The sequence below is a fragment of the Bos indicus x Bos taurus genome, chromosome 8 (genome assembly GCF_003369695.1).
Source record: "Bos indicus x Bos taurus breed Angus x Brahman F1 hybrid chromosome 8, Bos_hybrid_MaternalHap_v2.0, whole genome shotgun sequence".
In the NCBI taxonomy this organism is placed as follows: domain Eukaryota; kingdom Metazoa; phylum Chordata; class Mammalia; order Artiodactyla; family Bovidae; genus Bos; species Bos indicus x Bos taurus.
The window spans coordinates 44100167-44117994 of NC_040083.1; the positions used below are offsets into that span (position 1 = coordinate 44100167).

Sequence of the window (17828 nt, forward strand, 5' to 3'; positions counted from 1 at the left end):
TTAAATACTTTATGTTTTATAAACTACATGACTACTTTATTCCCCAGGAACCATTATTTCAATAATTCCTTATTTAATAGAAAATTTAGATAACCTTACATTAATTGTTTAAGTTATATAGAAGACTTCTTTTTTTTGTTGTATGAGGTCAAAGAAAGATATGTAAGCCACCTTATTGGAGTGTTTATAAATATTTGTAAAATTTTATAAGACATAAAGCATTTTTAATAGTTTTCAAAGCGTACTTTAATCTTTCTTCTAGAATCTTATATTACCATCGTTAAATAATATTTGAATAACATGCAAATTTTAAAGAGCGTTAGGACTCTTTAAACTTTTTTGTCCATTTAAAATCAGTCTTTTGACTTTTGTTATTTAAAACAAACGTGTTTTATAGGTGCTGGGAAGACAACACTTCTTAACTATATTTTGACAGAGCAACATAGTAAAAGAATAGCAGTGATTTTAAATGAATTTGGGGAAGGTAAGTAAAGTTCAGTAAATGCTGTGCTATAAGAATGTATTGAACAGTTAATTCAGCTGGTGAATTGATACTCCATATGCAGAAATGAAAATGCAAGGTATTATCACTTGAACACATTGCTATGGATAGTTTTGGAAAAATTAGGTTCATTTATGTCAAGTTTTGACTTCCCTGGTTGCTCAGATGGTAAAGCGTCTGTCTACAATGCGGGAGACCTGGGTTCAATCCCTGGGTCGGGAAGATCTCCTGGAGAAGGAAATGGCAATCCACTCCAGTACTTTTGCCTGGAAAATCCCATGGACAGAGGAGCCTGGTAGGCTACAGTCCATTGGGTCTCAAAGAGTCGGACACGACTGAGCGACTTCACTTCATGTCAAGTTTTATTTTGTATGGAGTTGAGATACTGAAATCAGATTGTTTCTATAAAATTTTATTTTGTATGACTTTAGAATTCATACCAGAATTAATTAAATTTTTACATAAATACTCCAGAAGTAAAAATCTAAGGAGATGAAAGAAAATCATTCAGGAAGATTTTTGTACCAATTAGGAAGACCCTTTTGTGCTGACTGTATTGTTTAATTGCAGGTTTTGAAAATATTTGAAAATACGTCTGTCTTATTGAATGTTTATTATTCTGCAAAGCAGTTAAAATAGAAGGCTTAGAAAATAAATATGTGGTCTCCATCCTCAAGCAACTTCACTTATCTGTGAAAATATGTGTATTTAATTTCCAGTTTTTTGTCTTCACTGAACTGTGTTTTAAGAAATTTATACAGCAGTGTTAGACATACTTCTCTGATTACTTTTATAAGTTTTTCTTCTCAGGTCTGAATTTCAATAAAAGTTCACATTTAGCTAAAAAAATATAACTTCATTTGAATTTTTCTTAAATTTTATTTTTTTCAGTTGCAAATTAGTAAAGGAACTAAGTTTATGAAAAGGATGAAGGCTGTTAGTTGAACTTGATTTCTGGTTTTAATAAATTGAAGAGGATTTCAATAAACTAAAGAGTCCTGCCAGACAAAAATAAAAATCATGGTTTTTATTCTAACTTCTTATGAATTGATCTTCTGTTGGACACTGATTACATTTATTATCATTTGTTACTATTTTTCTTCAGTCTTTCTGGATCTTTTTTTTTTTTTTTTTAACAGCTTTGTCCTTTACAGCATTTACAATACTTTCCTTTTCATTTTGTAAATGTTCTCTACACCCTGAGTTCTATAGCAACCCCTTGCCTAACTAAAACATAAACATAAAATATATATCAGTAAAAAATTATTTAGTTTTTTTTCCTTATCATTTGCTTTAATGGATATTTAGAACTTTCCTGGCTTGGGCATGTTTCTTTGTTGGAGGAAAAGTACGATTTTTTAAATCATTCTTATTTGATAACAAACATCTCAGACTGTCATATATACTTTATTTTTTTCTCAAGTAAGCATTGCTAAGAAACATGTGTGTATTTGATTAAAATTTAATTTGTAATTGAGCACATTGGTACCCTGGCCAAGCAAACTTCCTTAAAATGAACTAAGGGTATTTCTCATACAGGGAATGCTGAACAGTCTGTCTAGTAGACACTGAAACAATTTAGAGAAAGAATGAAAAGAAAAAATACGCAAGAGACTGAAAGGCATATGTTAAAAACCAATATATAAACATACTGGTCTATCTAGAGAATTGGCCATGGACAAGAAAGAATGCCTTTAAAATAGCTTTTTTATTTTATTAGGAAATGGGAGCAGTCTAGTAAGAGGCCTAGAGAGGAAGTAGGTAACTTTCATTAATTTTGCAGTTGTCTCTTTAGGGGCTTAAATCTTCTTAAAGAAATAAAAAATAAAATAATCTAGAGTAGTATAGTTTAAAATATTGAGATAGCCTGAACAGAATGAAAGAATACAAATTATGAAATACATTTTTCTGCTTCGAAATCTGCTGTACTATTGAGTATCCTCATCTTTGTTTTTGGTTGACGAGTGGACATAATCTAAAGAGTGCTTCCTTTACCAGGAAGTGCAGTGGAGAAATCCTTAGCTGTCAGCCAAGATGGAGAACTCTACGAAGAATGGCTGGAACTTAGAAACGGTTGCCTCTGCTGTTGTGTAAAGTGAGAAATGGATATACTCTGTGCTTGTTGGCTTCTATAAATGTTTATTGCTTATATTCCAGCTTTGATTTTCTTACATAAATTAACAGAATCTTCATAATCTTCTTCATTGTATTTTCAAATAGAAGATACACCTATTAGGATGCATTTTCTTTTTCTAACAGATGGAAATTGATTAATTTTAATGCTATTTGGTACATTATGGCAGTGTGGTCACTGTGGACTTCTCACGAAGTCCTTTCTAAATTTCTCAATTATTCACATTAATTCAGTTTTAAGAGAGAAATAGCAGGCTTTTGTTTTTCGTTTTTAAAATGATCTTATTCCTTAAATGCTAAGGATTAAGGAGAAATGTTGTCTCAATTTTAGGTACTTGGAGATTTGTTAGTTGTTTTTGATAATCTTGTTAATTCACAATATAGATCTTCCAGGTGGATATTATTTTGCCTGCTGAACATATAAGGGAATTAAGACTAAAAGACATTATAAGTCTGCATATCTAGTTATTTGAACCAAGGTTAGGATACATTTTCTTAAAGTGTTTCTCATTGTCTTAGCTCTAATACTGTGGTCATTTTATTGAATTTTATTTTTGTTGTTGTTTTTGACATCAAGTTTTAATTAATGATCCCTGTGGTGCACAAAAGTCTCATTTCATGTTTTAAAAATGATTGTTCTGAATTTAGTAAGTTATTGGTCTTATTTCCAAGATTTCAATCTCTAAAAACAATATAAATGACCACAAAAAAGAAAAAACCTCACTTCATGTTCCACCAGTGATAGTTGTTTCAAGGACAGTGAATGTTTTATTCACCAATATAACCACTCTTAGAAAAGGAATGACACATAGTAGTCACTCAAAAGTTTATTGAGCAAATTATGAAAATTAATACCTGTATTGTTGATTTTGTATAGTCCAGTGAATTAAATTTCTTCTAAATCATTTACTATCTTAGATGTTTTGACTGAGTCAAGTGTATATGAAGGCTAAAGCACAACAGGTTTTCTTAGCCACTTAAAATTAAATGTTTTCTTGTGTTTTTAATATTATTAAGAAAAAAGGGAAATTAAAGCCTGCCACCCTTATTCAGAACAGAAATAAAAGGTATTTAATTGTAGATATCCCTTTAGCTGTTCTATTAAGCTACTGTAATTCATACATTTTGTCATTGTCTGTATTGATCTTTTTCTTTCATAATGCTATAAAAATAACAGGTTCTGACTTATTTTAGTCCAGTAAATTAAAATTCCCTCTGCTTTTATCTAATATATTAATACTTGTCAGCATATGTGCATCCATTCCTCTCTGCTCCCCCAAACTGGTGAAACTGGATAGACATGTTAGAAGCTTAGGAGTGAAGTAAATTTTTGCATGCCTAAAGATATGTTTATTCCTGGTTGCTAAATATATTTTTAAATGTTTGTGATGATCACTTTAAAATATTCAGGCAATCAACTGTATGTCATGTTTTGCTATTCCCCAGGGACAATGGCCTTAGAGCTATTGAGAATTTGATGAAGAAGAAAGGGAAATTTGATTACATACTGTTAGAGACCACTGGATTAGCAGATCCTGGTAAGAAATGTCATTATTAAAAACCAAAACATAGTTCTTAAACATTTTAAAATAAATAAATATACTAGAGAAATATATAAAATGAATATTAAAGCTTTACTCTAGATTAATTTTTTTTTTTTATTTAAAGGAGAAAAAATACTGAGTCATGTTTCTTTGGCAGATGAATGACAATCAAAGTATTTGATAATTTTAACATGTTAATAGCATTTCAATTTCTATCAGTTGATTTAGGATTATTGGTAGGAAGAAGAGTTGTTAAAACTTTCAGAAAAATCTAATAAAACATAGAAAAAAAGGAGACATTCTACTTCAGGTATATGTTTAAGGACTTTTGGAGTTAAATCCCAGAAATACTTATTCTCTTAAATTAATTGTTAGCATTTGGTTTTCTACTACTAAGCTTGAAATCATTTTAATTGTAAATATTATTATAAGGTATGGAGTTAAATCAAGCCTGAAAGTGAAAATTGCTCAGTCATGTCCGGCTCTTTGCGACCCCATGGACTATACAGTCCATGGAATTCTCTAGGCCAGAGTACTGGAGTGGGTAGCCTTTCCCTTCTCCAGGGGATCTTCCCAACCCAGGGATCGAACCCAGGTCTTGCACATTGTAGGCAGATTCTTTACCAGCTGAGCCACAAGGGAAGCCCAAGAATACTGGAGTGGGTAGCCTATCCCTTCTCCAGCAGATCTTTGCGATCCAGGAAGGGAACTGGGGTTTCCTGCATTGCAGGCAGATTCTTGACCAACTGAACTATCAGGGAAACCCTACTGGGCCTTTTTTCTAGTGTGGAATTAGTAATGATTATCTATGAAGTTTTAACTCTGAATGGAATTACATCTAAACTTCCCCGTTGAAAGCTACACAAAGTCTACCTGTTCCTAACCATGGGTTTCTGTTGCTTTTTACCCAAATAACATTTAGGTAACATTTTATTCCTAGTTTGCAGAACATTTAGTTTTGTAAGTCTGACCCATTTCTTTTTTCATCTAAGTCTATGACACTGCACCATAAAATCATATTAAAGAACTAAGGGGTCATAATTGTTTAAAAGGAATACTGGAGTGCACTGAAGGTTCACCATAATCAATTGTTAATTTATTTTGAACTATTACATAATACTATTGTACCTGTGTTTTCAAATTAGGATTGAGTTGGGCTCTTTGGGTCCTTATATTGATACTAGGCATGGATTTTTCATACATTTTCATACATTTCCAAGAGGTCTGACTGATGATAGGACTTGAACCATTACATTGATGTTAAATATTAATTTAAGTCTGGTAAGATAGGGAAATATACTGTGTGCCTTTTTTTGAAATATCAATGTCTTTTGTTATAGCCACTGTATAAAGAAAAGTTCTTGTGATTTTGAGAGTAGGTGAATTTACTAAAACACAGTTTGGCTTTTCAGAGGAAGTAAAAGTTAAATAAAAATCTCAGAGAAAGCTTTTGCACAGATTGTAGGTATAAACAGATGAATGTTTCTTCTTTCTTTAGAGTAATGACTTTTATTGTTTGGTTAAAAATGAAACATTGATTATTAAAAAAAAATGCAGTAGTACCTAAGAAAATACAAAGAAGAAAGTTAAAAAGAAAAATGTTGCCCTGTGTCTCATTACTGTAAAATACAAACAGGGAAATTTTATTCCAGGATTTCTCTGTGCCAGGGCTACTTGCTGTGGTATGTTGAATGACAGCATCAGCCTTAGCTGAGAGCTTTGGAAAAATACAGATTCTTGGGTTTCATCTCAGCTCTGTGGAATCAGAATCTCTGAGGGCAGGACCCAGAAATCTGTTTCAATAGGCCCCCTATGTGATTCTCACACATGCGTAAGTTTGGGAGAGCCTGCTCTCTGAGTAAATATGCTGAGGTAATTTTATAAAATAGGATCACATTCTGGGTGCTATTCTTAATAATTATTAATTCACTTTCACTTGAACTTAGAACTTGAAAGAAGTGAAAGAATTGTTGAATGTCAGCTAAATACTTCTTCACTGCTAGAGATGTGAGTTAAAAAAATAAAAGATTATAAAGGACATAAATTGGACAAGTTATTTTTTTTAACTACACATTTAAAGTTTCAGGTTAGTATCTATTGACTGTCTGGCATAAAGGATGAGAGAATGAACACATTCCAGGTTCTCCTATCTGGTTTTGGTTCATTGTTTCCTTTGCTATGTTGTCAAGTTTCTAACATTTATATTCTGTTATACTTTGTTTAGTTCTGTGTTTAAACTATTTCAGTTGTCATTACCAGCACAGTAACTTCTGAGTTCCTGAGTTGATCAGTCTCTTGATTGACTGAACTTCATGATCATGGCTTCCCAGGTGGCACTAGTAGTAAAGAACCCGCCTGCCAATGCAGGTAACATAAGAAACTGCAGTTCGATCCCTGGGTTGAGAAGATCCCCTGGGGAAGGGCATGACAACCCACTCCAGTATTCATGCCTGGAAAATCCGACGCACAGAGGATCCTGGCAGAGATCCTGGCACAGAGGATCCATAGAGTCACAAAGAGTCAGACACGACTGAATCAACTTAGCACACATGTGTGCATACACACATGGTCTGGTAATCTTTTCAAGCTTTCAGTCTTGTATTCCTGGAGATCTTGCATACTTCATTGCTTGAAAATGGTTTTCTTTCTTTCTTTTTTTTTTTTTTTAATATTTGAGGGATGACTTGGCTAGGTATAAAATTTTTCTATCACAATTTATTTCCCTCAGAACTTTGAAAATGTTGTTCTATGATTTCTTAATATTTTGATTGGCTGAGTTTCCTCATCTAATATTTTCATTTCACCTGGAAGGATTTGTGAGTGCTGTGTTTGTTGAGTTTCAGTGTTGTTTCCTTTTATGTTTGAGAGTCTGCCTGTTGTTTTCATTCTTGAACCACAAGCTAGCAGGAGATAATATCATTAGAGAACACTTTTCTTCGAACTTTGTGGTCATTATTTTATTATATTGGAGCAATGAATTTTACTGTAGAAAAGTCTGATAATTTTTTTAACTGCCTCCCTGAAAGTGACTTGTTTTTTCATTTAAAATGCCTGAAAAAATTTTAATTTGTTTTTTAAATGCAGTAATATAGCCAAGATACATCTCAGGGTCATTCATAATCATATTTTCCTGGAATTACAATATACTCTTTTGTCTGTAGGTTTAGTGCTTCATTTAGGTACTTTTTCCTTTATTACCATGAAGAACTTTTCTGTCAAACTATTGAGTTCTCTTCTTTATGACACCAGTTTTTCTTACATTGAATTTTCATTTGTTCTCCATATTTATTATCTTCTAATTGTCTTGGTTTGCCTTTTGCCTCTGCATTTACTGTAATCATCTCAAATCTTCCTTTTTGTCAGTAATTCTGTTCCCATCAATGTCTGTTGATGTTTTAAATGAATTAATTCATTAAATAATGGTATATTGGCCTTAAGTTTATTTCTTTAGCATTCCAAACTACTTTTTCATATTATTCTGCTTTTTGCTTTAGAGCTTGTTTTTTTTTTTTTTTTTTTTTTAACCTCTTGCCTTTAAAAAAAAAAAATTAGTTGTTTCTTTTTGCCCTTTTAAAAAAATTTTTATTGGCCATGCCATGCAGCTTGGGGGATCTCAGTTCCCTCACCAGGATTGAACCTAGGTTATGGCTAGCAGTGAAAGTGCTAAGTCTTAACCACTGGGCTGCCAGGTAATTCCCTAGCACTTGTTTTTAATTAAGATTATATTGTTTTTATCTTCCTTATTATAAAAAAAACTCTTGGAAATTTTCTTTTGTTTCTTCAATTATGTTTCCATTCAGAACAGGTTCTTTGCCATTGGTATTCCTCGTTTATTTGTTCATTTTTTCCCGTTCCTCCTTTTATCTTCTTTTTGCTTCTCCTAAGCTGTAATACATACGCATAATTTTTTCACTGTGTTTATGCTTCATGTGGGAGACTCAGAGAACTTCCCTCTACTTAGATGTGGTGTTCATGAATTTTTTAAATACCCTACTCATGTTACCTAAACTTGCTGGTCTCTTGGGCCTCAGTTTGAAAGCTGGGTATTGCTGAGGGATGGGGAAGCAGAGAGAAAAGAAGTGGTTGAGAGAGACAGATGGGCAGCGTGATATTTTAGGCTCTGCTCTCTCACAATACCAAGTGTTCCGCTCTTGTATTAGCTCAAACTACTTGTGGATAGATTTCCCATACCTTTTGTAGGGGCATCCTTGAGCTTCAGACCTCTCTCTCCATTTCGCTTTGAGCCCTGGAAAATGACCTTCTCCCCTGAAAATGTGGAGGCAGAAAATTTTACTCTTGAAATTTCTTTGTTTACCTTTTCCTGTATTGCTTATTTCTCCCTTGGTTCTACTTCTCATGATTTTGGAATAAAATGATAAATATAGGATTTTGTAAACTATTTCTGTATAACTCTTGTTGAGGTTTGGGGTAGGTATAAGAACTATCATAAATCACATAGAACTTTCTATTTCTTATTTTTACTATCATCCAAAAATTATGGCAGGGGATTGTTTATTTGGTTGCTGCTGATAAAAATTGACTTTCAAATTTTTATTTAGTTTATGTTTTATGAGATTTTGAAGAATGGAGATTCTGTAATTTAGCTCAGAGTTTCTTAACTTGGTATAAATGACATTTTGGGTTGGATAATTCTTTATTAGAGGGGACTATCTTGTGCACTGTATGATGTTTACTAGAGTCCCTGGCATCTACCTACTACATGCCAGCAGCATTCCCATGGTTGAGATGACCAAAAATTTGCCCAGGCATTGCCAAATAATTCCTAAGGAGAAAAATCACCCTGGATTTAGAATCACTGATTAACTGCATTCCCTCATCTTTATTTCTCCTGTTAAACACCTGCATCCAAATTTTAAGTAGTTCTTTCATGTGTAGTCTGGTAAGTATTAAACCAAAGATACACATTAGGTTTAGAATAAAAGCTCTAATAGTCTTACAGCTCAAATTAATACTATGCAAATGTGAACTATTGGACTTATAAGCTATCTGAATAGAAATCAGTGAATTAAAAAATATTTGTGTACAATGTTAGGAATTTTACTGAGTGGAAAAATGAATACTTTTAAAAATAATTCACAGTAGATTTACTTTTTCTCCTTCATTAATTAAAATCATGTTGTTAGTCAAGTAAGTGAAGAAAATTTTTATTGGCAATTCAGTTGTTTCCTGTTGAAAAGACTGACACCCTCCGGTTCTAAGCTAAATAATTGTCATGGTAAAGTAATTTCCTTGAAAAGGACAGGCATTGATTCAGCCCCTGTTACTCACAAATCCTATTTCAGTCAAATTGGAAAACTATTAAGTTTTTAGGAAAAAATCAATAGGTATCAGGAAACCATTAGATCTTGTGGCCCTTGCTATATCCTGCATGAGTAATCACTGTAAACAGTTGACAGGTATTTCATTGTTGACACAGAGTGATGCTTGGGAGACCACATCTCATCAGGGTAGGTGGACAGCTTTAGACATTGGAATGAGTTCAGTTATCCTTGTTTTTCCCCATACTCATTCTTTTCGACAGCTCTGTCACTAATAGGGCTCTGATGCTTTGAAAAATCAAATTCTTTCTTTCCTGTCAGTTTTCTTTTTTGTGTGTTGTGGCATACTAATCAGGGTGTGTGGTTTGGTGCTGAACCAGTTTCTATCAAAAACAAGTTTTAATTTCTTATTTAGAAATTATTTTTCCTCAAAACATTCTCTAAATTTTATATACCATACTAATAAATAGTGTAAGGATTTATTAGTAAGACCTTAATTAATTTTGTCATACTTTTATTCTGTAAAACTTAAATTTTTGAAAATTTACAAAAAAATTTGAACAACTGATTTTGGGTTTATCTGTATTTGCTTTGTTTTCCTTTAGGGAGATAATTATTTGTGAACTGTATGATTATTTTATTCAGGAGAGAGAAAATAAAAATTAGACCTATGTACATACAGCCATTCTGCTCAAATTATTTGATAATATTTATTGGTAAATTATTATGGCATTGGTAAAAACTTGATATTGTATTTGTCTGTAATAATACCTGTTCTTTTTTAAATTGAAGTAAAAGAGAGGGCAAGAAATGGATATAAAATAATAAATGGTTCTATATTCCCTTAAGAAGATTGAAAACCCGTATTTTATTCATATATGTATTTGCCTGCTATCCATTGGGGCAGATTAAATAATTATGGATAGAATTTTGTTTCCTAGTTTGAAGAAATGTTTTTTATTTGATGAGTATTATTATATATTTTCAGGTGCTGTAGCTTCTATGTTTTGGGTTGATGCTGAATTAGGGGTTGATATTTATCTTGATGGTAAGTTTAGAAATGAATTTTTCTTTAAATTTTCAAGTAAAATGTAATGTTAAGATTGTTTTTGTTTATTCATATTATACTTCTAATTCCTTGTATTGATACTCTTTTTAAGCTTGTTCAGTGATGATGATGTCTTTGAACAGATTCTAAAGTCCCAAACAGTATTAGAACTAGATGTCCATTGTAATCTCATCTGCCAGTTTAGTGTTTCCATTAAGGTTTTCCTTTAAAAATACTATGTGGCTTTACTATATTCCCTGATGTTTAATTTATGCAGTTAGTATATAACTTTTTATTTTAAAAAACATATATAGTATGAGGATCAAATTTCTACTTTCCTTTTCTCTTGAAGGTAACAGTTAAACAAAGTTCCCTATCCATTACCCACTAACACTTTTGGGCAGTCTTGTTCATAGGCTTCATTTAAGGCATATTAGAAACTTTCTGAATTAGGCACATATGTCCCCTGAAACATCCCCCACCTTTCTAGAAACCATATTTTCCTAGACTAAGGGGTGAACTTTAAGAATTACTGAAACTGGGCCTCATCATTTGGCCCTAATGTATATGAAATGTAGCTGATTAAATTCCTTAGGCATCATCAAACTCATTCTGTTGTTATCCTTCCAAAGATTATTTAGTATATAAATTCAGAGATTGCCCAACTAATTGATCATTTGGAAATTTAGGTACATATTAGATAAAAGAACTGTGTGAGTTAGATTGGTAAGAGATGTTAGGAATAAGATATTCTAAGATGCCTCAGATTTGTTAAGCAATATTTTAAATAAGAAAAGTTTCATTTTTGATTATGTGAAAGTTAACTGAAGATAAGCTATCTTGTGTGATTTATCACTTTCCGCTTTACATTATGAAATTCATCTCATCATATTTTGGATTGTAAGCTTTTTAAAGGCCAGAGAAATCTTATTTTCTTTTTTATTTAATTTTAAACATTTATTTTTATTATATCCTATCTTGTGCCTTAGAATAGTGCTAAGGACATGTTTGAAATGCATCTACTTACTAATGGAATGGAGTTAAATTGCAATGCTGGCAAGAGAAAAAAAAACAATGTTTTATTGAGTGACATTTGTGAATGGAAATGCATTAAATTTTCATTCTTAAGAGCAAAAATGATTAAAAGATTTATTCCTTTGTAGGTATCATAACTGTTGTAGATTCAAAATATGGATTAAAAGTAAGTTGAAAAATTTCTGTGAGTTACTCATTATTTGTTAAGAGCTAGGTATATGAGGATTGATTATATTGTTTTTTCTATGTTTGTGTCTGTTTGAAATATCCTTAACAAAAATAATTTTCCACTGTAAATATGAAAGATATTGCTTTTTAAAATGGCAGTAATATTATCAGAGAACTGTATATTAAACCAGTGATTTACATTTTTAATTTAATAGATCATGTTTTGGAAACTTAGCATGAAGAGGAATAAAACAAATATGGTAAAAAAAAAATAGTTTTTTTTACGTATCTTGAACAATAGATGAAATTTGTGTTTCATTTAATTATTATTTTGTATTTTTAAGTTAACTGTTTATTTTCTCCTTCTCTGACTTGATGTGATTTAAGTTGAAAGTGTAATATTTATAATAAGAAAAATTTATAGGATCCCTAGAGAAGGAGATTGTACACCACTTCAGTATTCTTGCTTGGTAAATCCTGTGGCCAGAGGAGCCTGGAGGACTTACGGTTGCAAAGAGTCGGACACGACTGAGCGACTTCTCTCTTTCTTTCTTTACAGCACAAAGTTTGGGTGTGTGTAACCCCTCCCTAGGACTCAGCCCCAATATTGATAAGTCTTTCTGTTTGATAGAGGAAATTGAGCTTGATATGAGCATATGAGAGCTTATTTTTCTTGTTAAACTGTTGTCAGACACAAGCTGGAGATGATTGAGTTTTTAAAAAATATAGTGCTTTGCCATATTTTGAAGAAATCAGGATTTATGCTTAAATCAACTTCAGTTTACAAAATGAAAAATAGTCAGATTTTAAAATGCATATTGCTGTATAAAGTAGTGTTTCTCAACTTTCCAAGTGAGTTATTACTAAAGGCAGAAGAGAATGAAATTATCCTCCATCTCTTGATCTGGTCTGGGAATATGGATAATGCTCAGAGTAATCATTTCTTAGAAGTTTAAATGTAATGTTTTAAAATTCACATCCATTTTGTGTTCTATCCCACATTATAACTGAATTTCTTAATTTGAACAAGTTTGTTTTTCTTCCAAACCTTCAATAACATTATGATGGCAGGCTTGTTAAATGGGTTACCAGTACCCCTTCATCGGCCCTTCAGTTCCCTCAGGAATGGAGAGACCCTAATTTGTGAAGTTTGGGAAATAATTCCTTTTTAGATGTTAAGTCAAATTTTACTAATAGTCTTAAGAACCAAAGAAAGATCCCAAATATTATAGTTTTACTCTGAAATATTCCAGCTATCCTGAAATCATATTTCTAGTAAAATGTTTACAGAAGAAGCAAAACAAAATGAAAAAAGTCAAAATTCTTCACTGAATGTTTATTAAAGAGCATGTTTGAATCCATCCCCTATATGTTTATTACCAAATTTGGAATATTTACAGGATGGATAGCAGGATTTTTGTTTGTTTGTTTTGATGGACTTAAAAGTGCTTTGCGCCAAATCAAACTTTTTATGTATTTATGTATATTTGGGTCTGGAAAAGAGTTAAATAGAATCTATTATGAGTGTGATAGAAGCCAAAAAAAGCAAAGCAACATTCTGAATAATGCAAACACAATAAACGTTTAACCCCCTGCCACCTTGATAAAACCTCTTAAATTATTAAATCAATATACCTACACAAAACTGACATACTGTCAGGATAATGGAAACTTCAGATTTTCTAAGTCAGGTGCCAAATAAATAACTTTTCCTTTATATAAAGAATTTGCCAACTTGTCCAATTCCTTTGGTTGCAAAGCTTGACCTTAGGACCTGCTTGTGATTCTGAGAATTCTGAGGCAGTACAAGGAATGACACTTGGATAATGGGCAGCAATTTAAGGGTGTCATGCTTCACAGAGCCAGCCCATCACAAGTAAACCTGAGAAATGGTACCCTGTGGCCAGCCAGCCAAATTGAAACTGAAGTGGTAATTGATATCATGGGCTATCACTCTAATGGGATTGTCACCCATTGATTTGAAATATTCATTTTTTAATCATGGGCAAAGAATTGGACAACTTCAAATGACAGGTCTCTATTCTTAGGACTTGACACCCAGGCTAGTGACATTGTCCTTTTCAGTTCTACGAATGTGACAGCATTTAATGCAATAGAATCAAAGAATGAAGTTACACAGAAAAGGTCAAGTCAGAGGTTTCTTTTTGGTTCTTCTGTTATATTGCTCAAGCTGTTGAAACAATTCAGTCAGTAAACAGTGGCTTAGAAAAGACCAGAAAAATAAATAGACTGACATTATGCAATAATCTTTTTTTAAAAGCTAAAATAGTGTTAGCTATAACCAATCCATTGGAAAGAAATGCTGCTGCTTTTTTTTTTTTTTATAGTGTCATCTGACATCTTTGACACTAGATTTCTTTCTACTTTGGTCAAAACAGTGTTTTTTACTTTCTTTCTTTCCTACCAGCCTGTTTCTATTTCTGTAGAAAAGGACACCCTCTAAACCCTTCCTGAAGTTGTATCATACAGTGGTGTTATTTCAAAGGATTTATTTTTATGCTATGCTAAGTTAGAGGGTGGAACCTTAACCTTTGTGATATGTTGGATTACTGCTGCTGCTACTGCTAAGTTGCTTCAGTCGTGTCCGGCTCTGTGCAACCCCATAGACGGCAGCCCAGCAGGCTCCCCTGTCCCTGGGATTCTCCAGGCAAGAACACTGGAGTGGGTTGCCATTTCCTTCTCCAATGCATGAAAGTGAAAAGTGAAAGGGAAGTCGCTCAGTTGTGTCCGACTCTTAGCAACTCCATGGACTACAGCCCACCAGGCTCCTGCATTCATGGGATTTTTCCAGGCAAAAGTACTGGAGTGGGTTGCCATTGCCTTCTCTGTATGTTGGATTAAGTACTGCCAAATATTTTTTAATCTTTTCTGATATGTAAGCAAAAGCCAGTCTCTAAGCAGCAATGAGGCATCTGTTGGGGATATACACACATAAAATATTTTGAAAAAAACATTGCAAAAATGTTTTCTTCCTTACCTGTACAGGTAGAGTAGAATGTCACAGTCTCTGTTTTTTAACTTTGTGAATGGGAGTCATCGGACTTAATGACTAATGGTGTAAGTCACTGGAAAATGTCCTTTTGAATTGCAGACATTGGTTTTAGTCTTTTTGCAGTTTGACTTTCGAAGACAAGAAGTTGCATAAAGGACATGTTGAGCTGATAGCCAGAGAAAATAAATGTTAATGTGCATTTATTATTTGTTTATGTTTGTATAGCCTTCATATTTACATAGAATAGGGACATTTATCTCTTCTGCTTTTTTATATGTTTATTACATATCATTATTAATAGAATTGTACTTATTGGTAGGTTTTTATTTGGGGCAATTTTAATATGTTTGTGCATTTGATGCTTCTTGACTTCCTAGAGATCATAAAACGTTAGTCCAGTCCATGTTAGCTTTGAGTGAAAATTTCTAATCTTTTGAAGATAGATTAGATGCCCCATTAACTTCGAGTGAAAATTTCTGATTTTCTAGAGACTGGATGTATTAAAAACCTGAGTTACTTTGTGAAAATACTATATTATTAGTTATGTTTAGGCACAGAAATTAAAAAAACTCTGATTTTCTTGCTATATCTTTTTCACACTCCTCCGGCTCACAGCTGAAAAGCCCCAAATTCATATGTAAATAAATCTTCCAAAAGATCAAAATATAATATTTTGAAACTATTTCAAAATTTTAAAAGAATTCAATATTATAGGATCATTCAGAGACAGATGCATTGGTAAAAATGCATCTTTATTAAATAGATTTCCTGCTGACTAGAAAGGGGTTTGTTGCTGCATGTTATGTAGTATTCTTCAGATAACAACATCCACTTATCTATTCAGCATGCATGCTCAGTTTCTTCAGTCATGTCTGACTCTTTGCAACCCTATGGACTGTAGCCTGCCAGTTGAATTTATAGGATTGTACCTAAAGTGGTATCATTTTGCACCTAAAGTGGAATCAGTGCATAATTACTCTAGTTTTAGTTTATACTGGTTTCCCTAAAAATAGAATTTGGCAAACTTTTAGGAGAAAAAAAGTTTTTCTCTATAGATTTTACCAAGACTAGTAAATAAAATGATTACCAGTTTGCTCTTAGGTTCCAAACTATCCAAATACCTTAATGCTCTACCTCTTCATGAATTGTAAAACTGACTTGATGAAATAATGTTGAATGTAATTTTAGGTGATCATTATGCATATAATTTTATGCAGTTATTAATGACACTGAGTCGGACACGACTGAGCGACTTCGCTTTCACTTTTCACTTTCATGCATTGGAGAAACAAATGGCATCCCACTCCAGTATTCTTGCCTGGAGAATCCCGGGGATGGAGGAGCCTGGTGGGCTGCCGTCTGTGGGGTCGCAAAGAGTCGGATACGACTGAAGCAACTTAGCAGCAGCATACAAGAATGATTTTATATGACATAAAAAGCTTTCACAAAGGTTTTTAAATTATGTTCATTTTACTTCTATTGAGCCCTCTTGCAATTTTTGAAAAATCACCCTATGAAAAGGTATCCTGTGACGGTGACAGTGTTAGATTTAGTTTTCTCTTTTATGAAATAAGAATAGTCATTCCCCATAATTGTTATTAGGGATAAATGAGACCATGTTTATAAAAGGACTTAATAATTTGTGGGGTTCAATTCAAATACAAAAAATGTTATATAATCAAATTGCCTCTGACATTAGTAGGCAACTTTTTCTTGTGACAGAGAACATCTATTGAAGGTTAAGGTAATGAAGGTGAAACATTTTTTAGAAAACTTGATGACACTGATGACTTTAGGGATATAAATAGGATTTTGGAAAAATAATATGTACTCCCAGAGAGATCAAAACTATCCTGTGGACTTCTCTGTCAAAGTATTTTTTGGTGCTAGCTTGACTTTGGCAAGGTGCAAAATAAAGTTAACTGGAGAGGCCAGATCATTCAAGTGTAGGTTTCAAAATGTTAACCAACTTTTTGCTAAATATAAGACTGTCCTTCTCACAGATCATTTGTTTCTAGGGAATTGGAAGGGCCCAGTACAAGTTCATAATGTGCCTGGTTCTGGGGTAGGGCTAGGAATGGAGGGAAGTTTACTAAAGTAAAATTTTGGTGGTTATCTCTTTTAAAAAAAATAAGTAATAATGAATATTTAGAACAAGGACAGTTTTGTAAAAAGGAAAATGCCTAATTTCTGAACTATAATGTTGTGTGTTTTTATGACATTATTTAAATCTGGAGGGTTTTCCATTTAAGAAAAAGAAGAGGTCAGAGGACAAAATTTAAGCCCTTATACCTCACTTTCCCCTCAAAAAACCCCATAAGTTCACTGTAGGAAAAAATTTACAGGTGAGGAAGAAAGTGGTTTCAGATAGAAAAGTTAATCCTGAATTTGGATATTCAGTAATAGAACTTAATGGACCTTCCTGGTAGCTCAGTTGGTAAAGAATCCACCTGCAGTACAAGAGACTTGTGTTTGATCCCTGGATTGGGAAGATCCCTTGGAGAAGGAAATGGCAACCCACTCCAGTATTCTTGCCTGGGAAATTCTGTGGACAGAGGAGCCTGGTGGGCTACAGTCCATGAGGTCGAAAGAGTCGGACCCAACTTGGCGACTAAACCACCAATAGAATTTGAAGTTTTTATTAGAGGTAAGAAGTAAAAATCCTTTGTGTTGACTTTAGGTTGTGTGTTACACCACAGTAACTTTTGTTCAAATTTTGTTTTTGTTTAGCATTTAGCAGAAGAAAAACCTGATGGACTTATCAATGAAGCTTCTAGGTATTCATTTGTTTAAAGTATTTACTGATTACTGGCTAAATGGAAAAAGGAAATTATTGGTAGGAAAAACAAAACAAACTGAGAAACAAAAACATAATCAAGGAAAATCTTTTTCCTGTGTTTGAATTATTGCTATTTATAATGATCTGATAACTAAAATTTTATTTAAAACTATATTACAGCATAAACTGAGTGCTGAGCCCAGTTGTACTTTGTGAGGAACTTTTAATATGTGAACATTTAAAAATATTTTGTTGTTCTCATATGATTTCTTTGGGATTGAAAATGATTGTTAAACAGAGTTGATTCACTTCCTGCCTTCTTTCACA

At 32.8% G+C, this 17828-nt stretch overlaps 1 protein-coding gene across 7 annotated transcripts in view; it reads left to right on the forward strand.

Moving 5' to 3' along the window:
- Positions 1-17828, forward strand: part of LOC113897088 (COBW domain-containing protein 2) — a 52235-nt gene that overhangs the window by 3780 nt on the left and 30627 nt on the right. For all 7 annotated transcript variants that reach the window (XR_003512252.1, XM_027549406.1, XM_027549407.1 and 4 more), the window contains exons 2-7: positions 398-484; positions 2501-2597; positions 4082-4173; positions 10447-10506; positions 11670-11707; positions 17453-17499. Coding sequence is in view for 6 of the 7 variants with exons in the window: in XM_027549406.1 (XP_027405207.1) it covers positions 398-484; positions 2501-2597; positions 4082-4173; positions 10447-10506; positions 11670-11707; positions 17453-17499 (421 nt within the window). In the remaining variant the exon portion in view is untranslated. The remainder of the gene's footprint in view (positions 1-397; positions 485-2500; positions 2598-4081; positions 4174-10446; positions 10507-11669; positions 11708-17452; positions 17500-17828) is intronic.